This window comes from Aricia agestis, chromosome Z (assembly GCF_905147365.1).
Source record: "Aricia agestis chromosome Z, ilAriAges1.1, whole genome shotgun sequence".
NCBI lineage: Eukaryota > Metazoa > Arthropoda > Insecta > Lepidoptera > Lycaenidae > Aricia > Aricia agestis.
This window is the reverse complement of record NC_056428.1, coordinates 26,914,047-26,935,924: the sequence shown is the minus strand read 5'-3', so window position 1 is coordinate 26,935,924 and position 21,878 is coordinate 26,914,047. Positions and strand designations below refer to the sequence as shown.

The 21,878-nt window shown below is 36.4% G+C and overlaps 1 protein-coding gene across 3 annotated transcripts; it reads right to left on the bottom strand.

Moving 5' to 3' along the window:
- Nucleotides 1-224: 224 nt before the first annotated feature.
- On the bottom strand, nt 225-19,960 carry LOC121739075 (TGF-beta receptor type-1). 3 transcript variants are annotated; one of them, XM_042131392.1, is made up of 9 exons: nt 19,607-19,960; nt 18,170-18,287; nt 17,243-17,400; nt 14,808-15,041; nt 13,374-13,604; nt 12,606-12,776; nt 12,157-12,329; nt 10,733-10,966; nt 225-498 (listed from the first exon to the last, which is right to left on the bottom strand). In XM_042131392.1, exons 1-9 carry the CDS (start codon nt 19,710-19,712, stop codon nt 373-375), a joined length of 1,551 nt encoding a protein of 516 aa, XP_041987326.1. In that variant the 5' UTR covers nt 19,713-19,960; the 3' UTR covers nt 225-372. The 3 variants fall into 3 exon arrangements, with proteins under 3 accessions (XP_041987326.1, XP_041987327.1, XP_041987328.1); XM_042131393.1 differs by lacking the exon at nt 17,243-17,400 and adding an exon at nt 16,823-16,971; XM_042131394.1 differs by lacking the exon at nt 17,243-17,400 and adding an exon at nt 16,525-16,643.
- Nucleotides 19,961-21,878: the final 1,918 nt, after the last annotated feature.

The following is a 21,878-nucleotide window of genomic DNA, read 5'->3' as shown; positions in this document are numbered from 1 at the left end:
AACTTATAAACCTTCCTCTTTAATCACTCTATCTATTAAAGAAAACCGCATCAAAATCCATTGCGTAGTTTTAAAGATTAAAGGGAACGAAAGGACATGAGGGAAAAAATCGACTTTGTTTTATAATATGTAGTGGTTTTAAATGAAATAAATAACTAAGGGGGCTCTCATACAAAAACAATTATTTTCCTACTTTTGCTCTTTAACGGTACGGAACCCTTAGTGCGCGAGTCCGACTCGCACTTGGCCGATTTTATTTTTAATATACCAGATGAATCGTCGGTGAATCTATATAACTTTTCTATAGCCTCTAATATTCATTTATTAATATCAGAATGCAATAGAGAAGTTAAAACCTACGATAGTGACCGTTTACATTTTGATGTGGTCGTCTGTGCCAATGTTCGCCAAAGTCTTCTTAATCCGTAGCGCCGTGAGTCGAGCCGCGGGGTTCTGATACCAGCACTCTTTCATCACCTTCGCAATCGCAGACAAAATCTGGAATTATTTGAACAAGTTATATTTTAAGATTTTTTTAGTTAAGAGGATACACCAGGGGCTAGAGAAATGAAAAAAGTACGTGTAGTATCTATAGCTGTCTCCCTTACCTCAAGCCTATACCGCAGGACGCGATAAAGACAACTGCAGAAAATCAACGATTCCTTGTCCCCATGATTCCTTTTCCAAAACTTAACCGATTTAAGTATTTTTTTTATTAAAGATTAAAGAAAGGCTTGAGCTGTGTTCCTAAACTTTACCGATTTAAGTACTTTTTTCATTAAAGATTAAAGAAAGGCTTGAGCTGTGTTTCTATGTTTTTTTTTTTTTTTGCATAATCTAGCCAAATCTGTTTTCTTTATGTTTGAACACAGCGGAAAATCTGGCCATTTTTTTTTGGGTTTTTGAACGTTCATATCTTATTTAATAATTAAATTATGAAAAAAAAGAAAACATAGGGACATTTTATTAGTGACCGTGGATATTCAGGAAAAAAATTATAACTCTACTAGCATTATCCAGGGAGGACACAGGGGACAACGTTTGTATGGAAAAAAGGGCGGTGTGGACTCCTCTTAAGTTATATTTATTTAAGATTTAAATTAAATTTCGATTTAATGAAGAGTTTGACAAATTATGAAAAGGCTATAGGGCTTATATCAAAATCTTAATTTAATTACAATTAAGAAATATTCGTCTCTGAGCGCGGCAGTGAGTTTAAGCGCTCGGTGCAGTCGTTACTGCCGCAGAAGTATTCAGGGCAATGTCGCCGGCAGTGCAGCGCGAGGAGCAGCGGCAATAGCTGAATATAACCGTCCCACTAAATCAGGGATCAGAGAATGAGACGTAATTGGAAGATATTAATAACGTAATTGGAAGATATTATGTATTAGCGTTAAAAACGACCGAAACGCTCAAAATGCATATTTTGAACGCGGGGAATATGCTCGATTTACACGGGTGACTAACGGGTCGATTTTAGTCACGCGGCAAGTCACTAGTCGAATCGCCACCCCATTTACACATTCTACAAAAATCGCCTGTGCCGCCCGAGATCTCCGCTATGTGTTTGCAGCAAGCGATCGCTTGCGACTGAGCGTTTGCACGGTCGATTTTAGTCACCAGCCGCATTGACCGCACAACTTTTTGGGCTTGCGGCTTTAGCCGCATGCGGCGTAGTCGAATTGCCATTTAGGCGGTCGACTTTCGCCGTGCGACGTAAATCGTGCGGCTTTAGTCACCCGTGTAAATCCACCATTATGCGCCAATTGCCAACTTCAGCCTAGTATAAAGAGGGGAAATAGGTTATCTCCGGCCCAATCCGCGAGTTAATTGCCTACTGTCTTAGGGTTGTGTTGCTTATACTATGACTTCGGTCTCGATGAGCAATCTTAAAGTTGTACGCGTCATATTACAAAAGGTTGTCCACAACATATTAGTATTTTTCTCATTCTAACGCATACATTTGGAATAGAGATAGCGTAATTTCCTTGGCGAAAGTAAGAGACGGAAGCGATAGGTTGTGTACAAATTTCTCTTTGATTCCTGAGACTTTAGTATATTACGCTGCATAAAATAAAAAAAAGTGAACAAAGTTCACTATTGACAGCTATAATGCTACCAATTTAAACGTGACGTGTTGACCGTGAAGTCAAGAGATTCAATGACACATGCATTTGGTTGATATGCAAGTTGTTTACATTTATATCAAAATGAATTAAATGGAGTAGGTATAGTACGTTATTAGTGATTATGGTAAACAATATTGTTTTCTTTCCTTGACCTTATCACGTTTATCTGCTAATTATGTTGATTTGTACTTCGGATGCGTAGAAATCACGCGATCTTCTTTATTTCAAAACAAAACACCGAAAGCTTATCACGCCAATTTTCTGCCAGGCTTTGGTATTTGTTCGAGTCTTGTGGCTATTCGCTTTAAGGTAGCGAGTATTATGTATAAATCGACGCATATACCTATCAATTAATTAGTAATTATGGTTGGGATGCACCAGAGGCGTGGTTAAAGTTATGGTTATAGTTAAGGCTAAATTTAACTTTAACCTTAACTTTGACCGGAGAAATTGACAGATGACAGCTGGTCCAACAAGGTTATAAATTAACGTGGGCGGGGGCGCTGCCGGTAAAGGAGAACTATCAAAAATGGCGTTTTTGTATGATGACAGCGTCCATTTTTAACTTTAACCAAATATTTGACATTTTGCATTGTAGTTAAAGTTACAGTTATACTTAAAGTTAGTTGGTGCAACTCAAGGTAAAACTTTTTTTTTCTTTCTTTACACAGCAAAAACTTTGCAAAGTCTGGTTGTCTCTGTCTAGCACATTGGAAATGCTCAATACAGACAAATACGGCGAACCATGAATACGCTGCATAAATGTATTTATTAGTAACTGCTGCACTCAGAGTTTCACAGGTATTATTTATGGGGCTTAAGTATGTCAAAATCATCATTTAATAAGGGCTGTTCCTCACATACCACAACAGTCAACAACACCACGACCGCAACCACACCATGTGGTCTGGCTATACTTTGTATTTAAAACTAGCTGTTGCCCGCGACTTCGTCCGCGTGGACTTCAGTTTATAGCGCGCGATGTCAACAAAATTGGTGTCAAAAGCTTTTATAAAAAAACCCTGGTACCCCTTAAATCAATACAGCTGTGCAGTGTGCAAACAATAAGTACTTCATTTTTGTATGTTAAACTTTATATATTATGCCAAATTTTAAAGCTTATTTAGCCCCCCAATTACACAACTTTACCCATAAACTATTTATCATTGATAGGTTTAGCCCCAATTTCACCAACGTCTGTTAGTGTTAACAGCTTGTTAAAATATCCTGTCTTCTCTTTCATTCATATGAAAAACGAAACAGCTAACGTGATACTAATTCGAGCATTAACTTTAACAGTCGTTGGTGAAATTTGGTCTTAAGGTTACGTCACTGCCTGCACAGATAAAGTACTGAGTTATTTAATACCGTAGAATAGATATAACAATCGAAAAAAATCGAGACTTAAATGTAAGATGATACCACCTCTTATAGAAAGACTTTTGAGCAAGCGTCAGCGCGATGTAGAAGACGCACGGCGCCATCTATTATGAATTTTTTGAACAAATTTACGACCCTTACAACCCTTTTTTCCAGTAAAAAAGTAGCCTATGTCCTTTCTCAGACTTTAGACTATCAGTATACAAAATTTCATTACAATCGGTTCGGTAGTTTTGGCGTTTGGCCTGAAAGCGAGACTGACAGACAGACAGACAGACAGAGATACTTTCGCATTCATAATATTAGTACAGATTATGTGCACACTGCACAGCTGTTTTTGGGTATTTTGATTAATTAAGGGCCGCGCTACACCGGAATGGCAGCGGCGAGGCGAGCACTTTCAGCGCTGCCATTCCGGTGTAGCGCGCTGCGCGGCCCTAAGAGGGGTACCACTTACCAGGGTTTTAAAAAGTTTTTAAATTTGACACAAATTTTGTTGACACCGCGCGCTATAAACTAAAGTCCACGCGGACGAAGTCGCGGGCAACAGCTAGTTATGAATAAAAACAATAATATATAATAAAGTAGGTATGATTAGTTCTGTTATAATAATGAAGTAAAAAATAAAGCGCCATCTGTTTTCATATATTAGAATTAAAATGTAAAAATATTTTCTGGATGGAATATAGGCCAACACAACACACTCGAACTCCTTAGAAATGCAGTAGGAGTTCTATAAGATAAGATAGATTGATTATTATTATAGCAAGTGATAATATTATTAAACATAATATTCTAACGTATTAAAAACTATAAACAAAAACATAATAACTAATAAGTATGATTAGTTCTATGTTACAACGAAGTAAAAAAAAGCGCCATCTGTTGAATCGTATTAGAACTAAAATGTTCATTGCATCGCGTCGATATATTTCTGGATTTTTTATAATATTATACATAAAATATATTTAAGATTTTTGAAATATTATTTTAATACACATCCAAGACCCAGGAACATTGAAAACTTTTTGTTCCGCCTGCGGGACTCGAACCCAGGACCCCCGGGATGAGCGCTGGCCACGCGCAATGCGAAGTAATTTTCATCGATATTTTCATGGAAATAAGATATTTTCCCACATCAAAATGTAGCCTATGTCCTTTCTCAGACTCTAGAATAACTGTGTACAAAATTTCATTGCAATCGGTTCAGTAGTTTTGGCGTGAAAGCGAGACAGACAGACATACAGACAGACAGACAGACAGACAGAGATACTTTCGCATTTATAATATTAGTATAGATGAATATTCACACTTACCGCATTTTGCAGTCGTTATCAACCGCGTGTGTGATTCAGTCTACAGATAACCACATTTGTGTGTGGTGTGGTTGTGGTGTGGGTCAACCCTTATAGTTGAGTAATTAATATTAGTCTCTGAGTGAGGCAGTAAGTTTGCTATATCAGAGAAGTTGATTTATAGGCAGATTGCGGAACTGCATATTTTGGTCGCGTTATGTCAAACCCAGCAGACAGATGACGACTAACATGTTGACATATTCGGACCAAATGTCGTAGGTCCGTCAAATGCCTATGAATTAGAGGTGGATAGTGGGTAAAACCCATTCATTCCATTTGGGTTAAAGTGATTTTTTACATAAATTTAATAAAATAAGGTAAGTATTGTAAATGTAAACCAACAAATTAGGTGATACACCGATTAATCATCATCATCACTTTCAGAAATTTGGTTACAATCAAAATTTTCAAATCTGTTAAGATTAAGACCAGATGTAGATAGATGGTCAGGACTTTGAAATTCCTTTGGGACTGGCGGCAAATCGGGCACGCAGTCATCGGAAACATCATCAGCGTATTTTTTTTAATAAATTCCAATTGTAGCTTATAAATACTAATTTTGCTGCTCCTTTCGTTGTCAGTCTATTTCTTTATTTAGTGTGTGTGTTACTGTGGGCACTAAAGGACCGCTCTACAGCAGTAGAAGTGCGCGGTGCTGTAGGAATCCTTACAGCGACTTTGCTCAGACGTGCAGTAGATCCACATAGTATAGCCCCTACTAATATGTTACAGCGCTCACATCAATACTATTATCCCAAAAAAGACGCGAACACATTGCCGCAAGCGATTTTACGTGCACAATTCAGTGTGGATGACACGGGAGCCGTGCCAGACATGTTTTTAACGTGTGGCGTATGACACGTGAGTCGTGTCATTTAAAAAACAAGGTGCATTCATTGCGGATTACACGGCAGCCGCGTCTTATATGAGTTTTTAACGTGTGGCGTATGACACGTGAGCCGTGTCATTTAGAAAGCGATTGTATCTCCCTCAAATTACACTTTAGAAGGTTCTACTCCGAACAAAACCGTCTTAATTTTCTACGTAAAACAAGCCTATAGACTTCATTTCTGAATATTCTGTGAATTGGAAAAGTAGGGGCTGTCTTCTTTTTTAGCCCGGCCGCCGGGCCCCTGCCTGAACGCACTCTGTTCATACATATTGTTGTGGACCCCGCATACTATCAGAATTCTGACGTGTCAAAATGTATTTTTCTGATCAGAAATTCGGATAATGTGCGACCGGGCTTTTTAGTAGTAAACTTTTAAGAAAATAAAGAAGTAATATTGGGAGCCCATATTATTCTATATTATTTTAGACTTTCAAGTTTTCGCAAAATTTTTTAAACAATCATGTAGAAAATACTTACGTTGGCATAAGTTGTTTCTATCGAAAATATTTCTAACGAGCTGTTTCCGCAAACTTCCTTATCCATTGGAATAAAACGTTTCTCTGCTGTTAAAAGTGGTCTTGTACCTTAAAGCTTTATTATTGGAACCCAATTATCGTGCTTATAAAAATTATTGAAAATCGATATAATATTATATCTAGAAAACTTAGTTTTTATGTATGGAATTGGCTAGTTCTAGGTTCCCATCATCAAACCACCACTTTTGTGAACCTGGTACCAACTCGGAACCGGATCAATCGCAACAAATACCCCATACAACAAAAGAAAAATTTGGAAAATCCGTTCACAAGTGGCGAAGTAAAAACACACAAAAAAAATATCCACAGCCGAACGTATAACTTCCTCCTTTTTGGAAGTCGGTTAAAAAAACTTAACAACGAACTTCTTTAAATTTATCTACGAACGTCTAAATTACATCGGAAACGCAGATCTTCTTAATATACTCATTTTTCTAACTTTGAAACCTACAAAAGGTTTGCAACATCTGACCAAAAAAATCGTTTCCTGCCATTTTCAGGTTAAAACTTAGTAAAACTACTCGAAATTAACTCAAAACAACGTAGCCTTCCGTTAACATCAATGGTTTGGGTTCAATTAAATAAATCAAGTTAATAAACACGTAAAAACCAAGAAAAACATTAAACCTTTTTGAACGTGGCGGGTGACACGGTAGCCGTGCCATCTACTTCTATGACACGGCTCACGTGTCACGAGAAAATTGTATGCCGCCACGACTGAAAGTCTTAAAAAAGGTGCGCCGCATTGAATCGGTTAAGTGTCGTTTCTTTTTGCGTAGTATTTATTATTTGCCACTCTCAAGCGAGAGCGCGCATAGCTCGGTGCACCTATTTTTGTGTCGATTTAAATTTATATACACTCGAAAATATAAAATGTTTAGTTTTCACCCGCCCAAACCACCCAATGGGTGGAATGAAATGAGTGATAAGTGGGTTTTAAGCCAGTGATGGGTTTTAACCTGGGTGATTACTGATTAGTGATTACCAATCTCTACTATGAATCAGTTTCCTCCATGGAACATTTCCCGCGTAAGCATATTATATAGTATTACCGCGTATCTTATCTCTATTATTACAAACAACCAGTAAACGTAATCACTGACGAATAACGACAACGCACTAGATTAGTGTATAAAAGCCAGAACCCTGATTCTACTATATTTTTAATAATAATAACTAGTTAAAAAATATAAGAACACTCTTTTTTGTGTAGCGACCAAACCGCTGTCAATGCGGACGCATTTAAAATTTAGAGACAAGCCATCAATTTTTTTTATGTTTCTAATGTGTATTTAAATTTGTCGACCACTAATTGGTGAATCTATAATATAATATATCTAATATATAAAATTCTCGTGTCACGGGGTGCGTGGTTGAATACCTCTGAAACGGCTCGACCGATTTTCGTGAATCTTAGCGAGCATATCGGCTAGGGTTGAGAATCGTACAACATCTACTTTTTATATTGATAATTGCATTTGTTGAATAAATAATAGTAAATTATTACTCGAGACTGCCGGCGACCATTGTTTGTGAGACGGGATAGCGATAGACGCTGCCATGGTGCCATACTTATTTAGTCACTTCAATAAAATAATACCTATGGGCAAATCGAAATACTTTAATGAAACCGGGCCAGCTAGTAATCTATATATATAAAAATCAATTGCTGTTCGTTAGTCTCGCTAAAACTCGAGAACGGCTGAACGGATTTATCTTATCTTGGTCTTGAATTATTCGTGGAGGTCTAGGGAAGGTTTAAAAGGTGAGAAAAATTCGAATAATTGCCGGGAAAATCCTCAAAACAGCATTTTTCTATTTCCCATACAAACGTTTTCTAAATAAAATGGAGAGTCAATTTGTAATTTATTACCGCTGCATAAAGTTCAAATTCGCGTGCGCGTTGGAGGACCTAATATCGCGTTCTGAAACTCAACAAAAGTGAAAGTGAATCGCGAACGCGACAAAATTGCATAGTCTCAAAATACATAGTACATAAATAAACACAATAGTATTAAATAAATAACACATAGGCTACAATTTTAACCGACTTTCAAAATGGGGGAGGTGTTATGTTCGTTTTCTTATATTCAACGATTACTCCGCCGTTTGTTAACCGATTTTCAAAATTTTTCTTTTGGTATATAGGGTATCATCCCAATTTGGTATTATATTCAGAAAAGTGGTGATCTGATGAAGGATCCATAAGTAATCGAGGGAACTCCTCAAAACTTATAGGGAAACATATGGTGACTTCGGTTTCGTGAGAAGTATTCTAAGCATATGCTACCAACAAGTAAGATTTTGCACCGAGATATACCTGGTATACCGTGGTTCGGAAGGTGCTGACAGAATTCCTGATTCTTTATAGATACAAGTTTGGGAGTTTCGGCGTTGTTTTAAGAACAGAAAGCATATGCTATGCAAATTACATTCTTCATCATCATCATCATCATCATCACTACCATATTATACCATTTCATAGTCTTTTAGATCGAGACTCGAGTTTGTCAAGCGATAATTAAAAAAAATCTATATCTACCTAATATTATAAACCTGAAGAGTATGTTTGCTTGAACGCGTCAATCTCAGAAACTACAGGTCCGATTTAAAAACTTATCTCAGTGTTAGATAGATCATTTATCGAGTAAGACTCATCATTTATCAAGAAGGTTATATTATATTATTACTCTAAGACTAATACGACAGAAGAAACTCAGGAAAATGTGGGAAAAACGGGGGATATATTTTTTATGGGAAAATGTACCTACGGATTCTGTAAAATTTCTAATTTACGCGGGCGAAGCCGCGCGGGACATCTAGTTTTATAATAATTTACAATTGTCATTTTCTTATCAGTCGCGTGCTATCGCGTGCTAACTGCTAATGATGACATCGTTGTGACATTGGTGCGTCCAGGGCCCCCGCTACCATATGTGCAATGTGTGCAATGCACACGGGCGCCATCTTCTAGGGGCGCCAAATTGCCATCTTTATGGGCGCCAAAACCAAGGTCCCAAAAAAATTTGCCTAAAGGGGCTCCAAAATCCTTTTTTTGCACACAGGCGCCAGTAGCCCTTACGCGGGCCCTGGGTGCGTCATCCCAGCTCTACTGTAACATTTTTACTACCTTTTTTACTTTCTATTGTAACATTGGATCTAGTTATTCTATAGTATGTGCGTTTTAAGATGATATGGGTGACAGTTCTCATATTCCTTGCTACGGATTTTTTTTACAAGAAAACAAAAAAATCTAAATGTAATAAATTATATTCCATCTACAAAAACAAATGTTTCCTGTATTTGTAAATGAATAAAAATGAAAAGTTGCTAAATGCTAACTTATTAATATAAAATTATAATAAACTGTGAAATAGGAGTATAAAATTATTGTTACGAAAACATATTTTGAAAAATGTCAGATGCATGAAACGGAACTTATGTCAATTGAGATTGACTCTGTTGAATCGAAATCAAATCGATAAAAAAGGGTTCGATATTTTTAAATTATTATCGATTAAATTTAGTTAGGTAACTTCCTTACTATTGTCAATTATAATGTGTCACGCATATCATCATAAAACGCACAAACTATAGTAAGGTGATAAATAAGCCAGTCCAGGCTCCACGAAGTAAGAGACTTTTCGGAGGTTCTTCCTACTCCTATCTTTCTTACCCTTTTGTTGTGGGTCTATTCAGTCTTAGCTTGTCCCTCGGACTCTCTAAGACTATATTAAAGACGGTCATGGTAGCCGCTGTCGATCCTGGTTAACAGGAGTTGCAGTGAGTGTTGAGTTTGAGAGTTGCATGTGTGGTGGGTCATCACCCAAATAATAATAAAAAGGGACACCTGGATGGAACGAAGTTCCAGTTTATTACTTCTTATATAAGTACAAAAAACCTGTACCACACAACGGAAACACACTAAAAAAAAGACAAACAAATTCGCTACACCACACTGTTAAATGCGAGAGTCAGAGAGAGAAACATATGAATACATATAACAACTATAGCATTTTTGCTATAGTTGTAAGCCGTGTGGTTGTAACGACACTTTGGTGTCGTTACAACTTTTCGTCTTAATTTTTTCCGTCTAGCCCCCATTCGCAGCGCGCTATAATGAACTTCGTTCCAGTAAATACGTGTGGCACTCTAGAATTACCGCGGTAAAGCTATTGCATATATTGTTTATCAACTTTTAGCGATTATAGCGATTATAATTCGCATACGTCTAGTCGCACGCAAAAAAACACTGTGGTGGGTGTGTTAGGTTTTGTTCGATACGGGATTTCTTCATTCGGTCGCCGCGCTCAAACCCCGCGATAAAAGCTATGCGATAGATTAGAAAAGTGTGACACACGGACAAACTTTTATCGCTCGGGTACGGAACCTTACAAAACTTGTCGGATCTGTTTGCGGACACGGAACCCCAAAACTCACCGGATCAGAGTGCCATCGGTTGGGCACGCTCGGGCGGCGTCTTTCAATGCACACCACACGCTTCATGTCGTCCAAAGCTGGGTCGGGAGGTACACACTCGTAGTACGGAGGCTGGTACTCATCAGGTGAGACTCCGCAGCGCCGAGCCATCTCCCATAGCACCAGCCCAAAGGAGTAGACGTCGGAACGCTTGTACGGATCGAACTGACGACAGTCCATCGTCTCGTCTAGAACCTACAAAAAATGGTAATTTAAACTGAAAATCTTTAAGATGTAATTGGATGCAAAAAATCAAACATCTTCCTTCTCCCTTCCCACTCGCCCGTCTTTCATAATTGTGAAAAAGAAAAATCAGCGCCAAGTTATTTTTTTTATTTAGCTTTTAAAAATCCGCTAGTACAGTCCCTCGGTAATAGAATTTCATATTATATTTTGTTAATTTCTATTTAGTTAAGTGCACCGTTTTGAAAAGAAATTTAATATTCGTGAAATTGAATGCATCTTTCTATCGACAATTTTTTAAGATGTGTACTTATCTTGTTTTCGTTTAGTGCAATGTTGTATAAAATGATTATGAATTAAAAATGAAACAATTCGTAGCATATTATCGAGTATAAAAATGTTTACAAGATCATCTATTTTGCTTTAGTCGTCCCCTTAAATATATTGCTTACAATAATAAAGTTTTGACATGGTTTTGATGCACGTTCTCATCACAATCGAAAGTTCAATACAACTTATCGTCTGATAGGACTATTTTAACATTGGATTAAAATTGCAGAATCGAGGTATTGATTTCAGATAAGATTTTAGCGATGCCACCTCAGACTTCAGAGCAAGGCCACATTGCTGTGTTCCCAAAAATAGATCCACTATCGGTGTTGTAAGGTGCCAATTTGTAGTAAGTACGTTATTGACGTTAATTACCCAACTTTATAAAATATTCTCGTGTCCCAGTGTTTGTGCGCGAACTCCTCCAAAACGGCTTAACCGATTTTATCTACTTATTATATTGATACTAGATATAATTTATATGGCAAAACAACGTTTGCCGGGTTAGCTAGTTATATCTATATAAAAAAATTAATTTGGCTAATTTTCACCTTGAAATATTCATGGAAGACCAGGGAAGGTTTATTAAGATGCAAGTGATACGAAGTTCACTGTTCACCGGGTAATCTAGTTTTTTTTTGTGAAATGTAATTTCGTATAAGAGCGTCGAGCACCACCTATATTTGAAAGAAAAATCTCAAAATCTTGATGGGTGAATGCTCGGGCATGTCGGACGCTTATGGGTGTGTATTTTATCTGTCTATAATCTATATGGATTATGGATAAGAAAATGCCCGGGTCCTTTAGACCCCATAATATATGTTTTCCTACCTAATGTTGTATCATTATATATATATCTTTAAATCACTTACCTCCGGGGCCATATATCGTTTAGTTCCGACACGATTCGTTGACGGCACGTCGACGGAGTCGCTAGCGACATTATGTCGCACTGCCAGGCCCAAGTCGCCGATAACACAAGTGAGGTTACATTTCACTAGAATGTTCTTAGACTTGAGATCACGGTGGGCTATAGCCGGTTTGCCTGTAACCAAAAGGTTGATATTATATTTCAATTTCTTGTAACCATAAAACCATATTATTATTATCTATCTACACAACTATTATAAAGAGGAAAGATTTGTATTTTTGTGTGTATGTTTTAATTTATAAACTCAAAAACTACTGTGTCGATTTCAAGAATTCTTTCACCAGCTACATTCACCCTGGCTATATTTATTTTCCGTGAAATTCATAATTTACGCAGGAGAAGCCGCACGGAACGTCTAGTGTAACCATAATTTTGTATTTCATTTCTTACCTTTAGTTCCAACGATATCCATATGCAGGTGTGCTAATCCGGTGGCGATGGACAGAGCCATCATGACGAGAGTGGTAGGTGAATCTATAGTCCGGCCGGTGAGGAAGTCGAAAAGCGAACCGTTTTCATGGTAGTCCGTTATCAGCCATAGCTGGGTCCATGTGCCATTGTCTGTAACAAATTAATTTTAATTACTTAGGAGCTAGCATACATACAAATATTTATATTCTGACACTTTGTTCACTTGAGCAATAATTCTTAGACTTGATAATAGATGTGGTGAAATATTTACCCAGTCCTATGTTTGTCTAGTGCCTAAGCTACTGATCGAATTTTGATGTATGGTTTTATATTGTACATAGGTTAGACAATTTGTATAAACGGCTATAGTTTACTTGAGCTTATAACGCAGGAACTATATTATATTTCCTGAGCTAAAAACCTCCTTTGTCGTTTACCAAAACTCTTAGTATCTCCGTACATATCATCACAATCGCTACAGCGCGAGCGGTTTAAACATGAATAGATGACAAACAGACAGAAACAAATTAATTTGTAACAAAACTAAGTGATAATTACAACACATACACATTACACACTCTAAAGTATTATCACTTATAGAGTTCAATGTGAAAGGAGTAGTGTTGAAAGAGCAATATTTTTGTGATTTGTATGGGCAAGCGCCTAAACGTCATGACTTTGCCCACACCCAGTATAACATGGAGTATAATATACAATATGTAACATAACATTTCAACTAGATCCTACCTTTATTATCAGCTGCGATGAACCCAAGTATATTCTCGTGACGCAGCATGACAGTCTGATAGATCTCCGCCTCACGGAACCAGGAACTCTCCTCGCGAGAAGAGAATATCTTCACGGCGACATTCTCTCCCCGCCAGCGGCCGCGCCAGACCTCGCCGAATCTGCCCTTTCCTATTATGTCCACCAGTTGGATCTGCCTAGCTATAGACCGCTGGACTAGGAGAGGTAGGCCTGAAAATATATTGGTAATTGAGATCCGAACTTAGTAAAAGACAAACAAGAAATTAACGTGTAGGTATGTCGATTTGAACCAAATGTTGTAATTGATTTTAGATTTGCATAATCATTATTCATGAGTAACTCTTAGGCCGCGTCCGCATTAAACAGTATGGCGTCATCGCAGTGTTCCGACACGACGCCGCCACCGTGACACAACACGGCGCCCGCCGCGCCGCGCCGCAGCACGGTGCCGCGAACGGTGCAAAGGTACGCTATAATTCATCTGAGTGAAACTTCCAAACAAAAAATGCGTTCCTTTAAATGAGGCTTATAAGTTATAAATCTACTCTTTTTTGCAAATTATTAAGCTCTTGCTTAAAATTTCGACTGCGATTGCCTGATTAAAAAAAGTCGGCCAAGTGCAAGTTGGACTCGCGCACGAATTGTTAAGTACCATTATAGAGCAAAATAGTAAAAAAATGTATTTTTTGTATTTGATTATGAATTTTATTAAAATTTTATTATTAATTATTAAAGTATTAATCCAGCTGAGTATATTGTGAACATTTCAGGTGGCTACCTGTTGTCATCATTGATACCGAGCAAAAAAAGTTTGAAAAATCACGTTAAATATTTAATTTATTTTGTTTTTAGTATTTGTTGTTATAGCGGCAACAGAAATACATAATCTGTGAAAATTTCAAATCTCTAGCTAGCTATTAGTTCGTTAGTAACAGCTTGGAGACAGACAGACGGACAGACATCGAAATTCCTTTGGGTACGGAACCCTAAAAACGAAAAAGAAGAATTTACGAATATACAAATTGACCCAAAATTTCCTCAGATTTTTTTTCATTCGTTGTCTTGGAACAACAGGATAGGTATATTTACAATAACTCTTTCGCTATCCATATCCAAACAAGAACGTTCGAGCGCACCATATAAATCTTGTTAATAGGAGTTAATAGGCATTCACATAAATTTATGTATAAACCAAAATCTAATAGTTACAATATCGCACGAGAACATTGTATTTTCGGGATAAAAGTAGCCTATGTATGATGACTCGAAATTAAAGGGATGGTGCTTTTGCTGAAAATAAGTAAACTATCCTAAAAAGTAATGAATATATTACACACTCACAAACTTTCGCCTTTAATGTAATAGTGTTATAACTTATAACATGTGTGATAATAATATAGCAATGTAATTTACCTGAACCAGATCCAGAGGTGGTCAGTTCAATCATGTCCTTGATGGTGGCAGTGATCATGGGGTGCCTGGTCTCGCAGCACGAGTCCTCCGGTGGGAACAGCGAGTGGGAGCCACGCTTTATCAACTTCGGAGACCGTCGGGCCCACCAGAAACTTATGGCCGCGCATATCCCGAGGACAATCAATCCCATGATCCATGGTATCACTTGCCACGCGGTAGCAGACGGGCTCGACTCTTTATTTTGAAAAATATGTTAGAATCTCTTGTAAAAATGAATATAATGCGGCCTCTGCGTTTTGGGCCATGATGGACAAATACGCGATGTAATAAGCTTGGTCAACTATTTATTGGCCAATAGTAGTAGCAACGACCATGATTGCCCATCATGGCCTAGTGTAATGGTCGCATACATACTGGTTTTTGATTGATAATAACGAATTTATTATGATAACAATTGCACGTGTCGAAATGTATTGCATAAAACGTTTTACAATCAGCAAAAATTCAGTTCGTACGCGGTTTAGATTTAAAGAACAACTTAAAAACGTTATTTTGATAATATAATTTTTCCTGATTGTGGCACACGCCAATATCATGCATATTCCTGTGTACCAATACCAAAATGCCATTAAACTTACAAGATATTACAACTCTATACCAATTACCAACCAAATCAGTCTAAACCAAGAAATCTAGTAAACACTTGTTTACAAAATTTTGTAAAAAATAAAAAATATAAGTAATCAAAACTATGTATGTACTTAGGTATTTAAGTAAATAATAACATTTACAATGAAAATTAATACTTATTATGTATTTTGTTATGTATAAAATATGCAAATGTAAAACATTATGTAAGCTGTTATGACGAGGACTGACAATTATAATTTACCCAATGTACCTTGTACCCAGTACCCACCCACCCGTATAAGCTTACTGGTAACAACAATAATATTATATACAATTTAGAGCAAGCTCTATAAGCCCTAAAATAAAAGATACCTGTGATTTAATAGTAGCACAGTACCCATTTACAACATTCAATGTAATTGTTAAATAAAAGAAGATTTAACTAAATAGCCCTTTCAAATAAGAATGTAGCCTGCTAGTTAAATCTATTACCTATTGTATGATAGTTAAAAAACTCGCAAATGTAGCACTTATTCTAATGAGATAATATATTCTAATGGGATGATAGGATTATTACCAAAAATGCTTAGTGCCTACTCATACCATGCTTATGAATTAGTGAACCAAACTCCATGCAAAAAAACATTAAAACCGGCACATGATCACTTACGATAAGTCTTACCGATGACTTTCGACATTCCACAAGACATAAAATGAACCTACCAACGTTTCAGGTCTGATTATTCTCTGCTCTGTTAATTCCTTCTTCTAAAGGTACCCTATTTTTAGACAAGATTTCAGGAATTGAGTACAATAATTTAACAATGCGTAATGAATTCCCACATGTGAACAGCACATAAGCGCACAAGGTACTGATGAAAATGTACTTCACTTACAATACTTTTAATTGTTTTGATCGTCAAACGTCCCAAGTAACTCCGACTTCATTCTCATGCATTTCTGTATATGCATTAAATGATAAACCACATTATGGACCTTCGAGAACAATTATACTAGAAATTATGCTGTGGACATCACAATACAAAGCTACCCAGTTTTGGCCCGACGGTACAATCTAGCGCCGTACCTGGGAAGAAGTCACGGTTACAGAAGTCCGTAGCACAGCAAAATATATCGGCCGCCTCCGATTCGCGACACCAAATCGGTTTGTCGCCGGGAGGGAATATCGTTTCCTGGTGCCAACATCTACGTCACAAAAATCGAATTAGTTCCATAGGTGATCAACGCCGGTCTTAGAAGTAGGGTTAAAAGAAAATCACAGCTAAAAAGAGAACATGCAGGGTGAGCCAAACACCGCAGGGGTAAGGCCGGTGGCGACAAGCTACTGTGCTAGTTAGCGGCACATCCGGCTACGTCGCTCCTACCTGGAGGCTTGGTGGGTATCTTCAGGCGGCGCCCCCGGTTGCACATGTCAACCTTACAACACTCAATCACCACCGACTCATTCCTAGTTCGCGTCGTGGAGCAACTGAAGGGGTGCTCCTTCGGTATCAGTGATTTCTGGTCGATGCAGCTGAACCGCGGAATCACCAATCATGTTTAGTTAAGCAAAACCAATGCACACTCGGAAAATAGTGTTTGTTAACTGCACATCATTCAAAACAACTAGATCTCATCATCCTGAGTCTCATTAGGTACATATTCACTATGGAAGCATACTTGTTAGAATTGGCATCTCAACACAAAACTTATAGTAGGTATGGCAAGACATAGTCTAGGAGTACATTCAACAAACTCTTTGCATGTACGTATCGCACTCCCACAAGTGTGCATGATGATCTTACCCACGGACGAGGCGTGCAGTATGTTTGAGAATTTCTCTCGGTAAGTGTCATCTGAGTTACAGTAATCTCTGTCACAGCAATATGTTCTTGTGTCTCTGCACTTTGACGGATACACGGGAGGGAAGGCTTTGCCATTCAAACAGCTTAAGGCCACCTCTCTACACAATATGTCAATGAATTCAATTATAATATCAATAACTTTATGAGCCGATAAAAATAATTTAGAATTGTGTTGATATTTTGCCAATTGTTTTTTTTAATCCAAAATATGTACCTTTAACACTTGATGTGTTGTAAACAAATTTTGAAGTGTGGGTTTTATAAAAAAAAATATAATTGAGTATATACCAACCCCATAAAATTTTTGCCAATAATTGATATTAGATAAGTTATGAAATGGATACAGCCAGCATCATAAAACTGTTTTTGTCACATAATCTATAGTACTATTAAATATTAATAATTATCGTTAGTAAATTTGTTTGTTTTTAAATTAATTATAACGACTACCATTAAAACTGTGTTGATACCAAAACAACACAATAACAAATCCTTTATCAGAACTAATAGGATACAATATTTTATATAATGTTACATGAATAAAATAATTACAATTAATGTAATATTTACATTTTAACTTAAAACCCCTTATGAATAAAGAAATTAACGCTACACTAATTTGTAATTTTCTTTGTATGACCCATAAAAGGAAATTTAACAAACAAGCAGCATTTAGAGTAAGTGTAGAGTAAATATTCTCACTAATAAGGGGGCATTAGTAGTAATTATGTCACTTTGCTATACATGTATAAAAAGGTAAGTTCTAATATCATAGTATTGTTGTAAGCTCAGTGCTCACTGATGCTGACTGTAATCTATTCAATGCAATACTAAAGAAAATTAATGAGTGAGAATATTGAAACTTACTGGTATGTGTGTTTCTGAACTCCATTCTCGAGATTTGTGGAGGCCAAGCAGTAGCCATCAGTTTCACATGTTGAATTCGGACAGCTCGGACTGTCACTGTTGCAATAGCATTTCAAGCCTAAAATTCAAGTATTCGATGTTCAGACCAGACAAATCTATTATATTATTATGTACATAATATTAGTATTTTAAGATAAAACCGGCTTCGAAATTGTATGTAATTGAGAAATATTATAACTTAATTCTGAGTACTATTCACCATTCCATGAGTCTGATTGTCTTGTGATTATTAAGAACATTAAATTTACTTTAATGTAACTGATACAATATTTTGTATCAGTCGACATAATATTGTTATTACATAATATTTTACATAATGTTTTATTTCATTAAACTACAGACATGAGAATTTGATAAAAAACCTTATCCTATATTATATAAATTTTTATCATATTTCTCCACACAAGTCAATAGACTCTAATTTATACAATTTGATCTTGTAGTGCATAAAATGTGATATTAAAGGCAAGTGATTCCTTTCCATTATTAATTTCCGGTTTGGGCAATACATTTGCAAAGCACATACAAATTCTCTATGGTCATTCTCTTTACCAGTTTTATGCTGCATCGCCAATGATGTTTTATTAAAGATGGCGTATGCTCATACGAAGCGGTCCTCAGAATTTGTTCCTGTACGACATATAAATACCTACCTCTAGTATATTTATAAATTACAACAATGAATGCGACAGATAATACATTACGAATGATATAGAAAAGGATTGCTATATGTATATTTTGAGTTGCACATCGGCACGCATGCGCGATTATTCTGTCACACGATTATCTGTCCTTATCACGTTGCAGTTGTTGTCTGTATTTTCTATCCTTTTTTAGTTTATTTTTTTGCATTAAATAATTTGTCGATAATGTTAGAAAATATCCAAATAAAAATTAATTACTCACTGGCAACATGCAACTAATTCAAATGAAGGGACTTACCTTCGTTTGGCCGTATCAGGCTGTATGCGCTAGTGCGATATCTACCTTTTTTTAAATAGAATATCATAGTGCATCACCAATTTATTTGCAAGCATTAAGTTTGTATATTTTTTTTTACTTGTAAAATGTTGTTATTTTTCTATTTTATATGCAAAATGTGCTAGCTTGTAACTTGAAAATAAATAAATCTATTGTTCAAAAATACTTACAACATTACAAACAAGATACAAAATTACAAGAAATTATTGAGTTTCATTATTTGAGTTGAGTGACATTTTTACATATTGTTATGGTCACTTTTGCAGAGCACTTACATACTAAATTATTTATTGATAAACACACACAAAAACTTATAATAATAAACTTCGCAAGCCAGTTTCTATAAGATGTTCTATTTAGGTATACAATATATTCAAAGCAAACTCAATCACTTACCTTCGACCACGTCCAATTTTCGACAAACGATTAATATAAATAGGATAAACCACTTCTTCTTATGTAAGTTGTCCATAATCGCATTTCTAAACAGTAATTTAACCATATTGTTAGTACCATACGTTTATGCACTTGTTATTGACACTCCAATAGCATGGGTCTCAGCCATTGAATAATTTTGAGAGCATTATACGTCATTTTTCTGGGGATAAACGAAAGATACCTATTCTCTTCAGCTCGAGAAAATTGAATTCACTAGTCGTCTAGTTGTCACAATAGTAAATAGTCTATTTAATGCTTTAGATCGGAATTAGTTTCATCCGGTAGACAAAAACTTGGCGTGAGCAACAAGAGTTTTTCAATTTTCACATTCACAGACAGAGTACACAGTGTTGCCAACTATTCACAACATTTTCCACCTAAAGCAACTTCAAATTCAAAACCATAGATAAAGTATTATAGTATAGGTGAAGTCTGCCCCTCATCGCGTGGCCATTTTGTGCTTATTTTCATACAACTTACAAGTAGAATGCGTTTTTTTTCTTGAATATTTCTATTTGTCGATTATTTCGAAACACATTATGAAACAGGAAAGAAAGTCAATTAGTTCATGATATCGATTAATTAACTATAGTTCAAGTGATGAGAATCCGTAAACACACGTAAAAAGCTATGCAATTTTTATAGCCAAATTATTAATTGATTTAACATTTTTAGCATAGCACGAATAAAGGATTAATAAAGTTATAAATTAACTTTTTAGCTTACCGATTATTTTCTTGAATATTTCTATTTGTCGATTATTTCGAAGCACAATATGATACAGGAAAGAAAGTCAATTAGTTCATGATATCGATTAACTATAGTTCAAGTGATGAGAATCCGTAAACACACGTAAGAAGCTATGCAATTTTTAAAGCCAAATTATTAATTGATGTGACATTTTTAGCACTAATGCCTTATATAGCACGAATAGAGGTTTATAAACTTATAAATTATCTTTTTAGCTTCCAAAAATACCCTGTTAAAAAGCCCAAAAAACGTTGTTCAAAACTTACGTATTTAATGTTAAATCCACGTGTTTGAGGCATTCTTTGGCCAATCCTATGGTTTATTATTTAGCGGAACCATAAAACTCAACAATATCTAGCATTAAATGTTCACTTAAAACCTTTATTAACACTTTTATTACTTGAAATATGCAGACCGACTCCTTTGTTATGTCCTAGTAAGTAGGACATAACATTACACGCTTTTGAAGCTTATACACCGATATAAGACTCTCTCCAGTGTATAGTCACAGTATAGCAATATGACATATCCCTACAGTACTGAAACGAATGTACTTGCGCAGAGCAACGGAGGGGTACCCGCGAGGAAGCGGGCGGCGCGGGCCCGCGTACACAAACTCGCGGAGTTTGTGTACCTGCGCCCATAGAGGTGACGTTGGCGCGTTGTCTACGAATTTTGTGTTGTAAAACGATAACTTATCTTATAAACAATGGGTTATTATAATAAATGTTCAGTGTACGGATGTAAATCTGATTCAAAAAACAAAAAGGATTTAAATTTTTATAAATATCGGCTCACAGTTTACACTAATATTGTGTTGGCCTTGGCGGCGTGTATTTTTATCTCTGTTTTATTGTTTACGTTGTAAGAAATGTAACAAGGAGATTGTAAGAATGTACTAATTAGTACCTACCTACCCAGGTACACATATCAAGTGTAACATACCGCGCCCTTACCGCGCACGTAATAAGAGTTTTGAAGTGCTTCTGTTACACCTGACGTGTGGTTAATTATTGGATATTTTATATATTCGAAATTTCGAATGCGTCTTCATTATTTTAATCCTTCGATCGTGATTCGTGGATCCTTGGAAATCTATTGTTATTCTATTGTGTCTCGCTCACCGGTGAGCTTATGGGGCTTGATGGGTTAATTAATTTTTTAAATAGAGAACTAAAATCATCTAAAAATAAAGTTTCACATAAATATCTGGCAGTACGACATAATATGTACGATTCATCTACCGGCTCAAAAATTTCCTTTCCACTCCGGTCAAGACCTTGCTGGTCCAGTCCCTTATCTTTCCTATAATTAACTATGGTGACGTGTGCTTTTTAGATCTTAATGCCGACAAACTCGATTAACTCGACCGACTGTTTAATAATTGCCTCCGATTCATATTCAACCTTCGAAAATACGACCATGTTTCTTCTTATCGCTCCAAGCTACACTGGTTACCAGTACGTCAGCGCCGCTCTGT

Excerpts from the sequence above, each read along its gene's own strand:
- LOC121739075 (XM_042131392.1), bottom strand. The coding sequence starts at position 19,712 with ATGGTTAAATTACTGTTTAGAAATGCGATTATGGACAACTTACATAAG. Across the intron at positions 17,401-18,169 it reads GTTCAGAAACACACATACCA|AGAGGTGGCCTTAAGCTGTT; the intron begins GTAAGTTTCAAT and ends CATATTGTGTAG. Across the intron at positions 15,042-17,242 it reads ACTGCACGCCTCGTCCGTGG|AGTCGAGCCCGTCTGCTACC; the intron begins GTAAGATCATCA and ends TTCAAAATAAAG.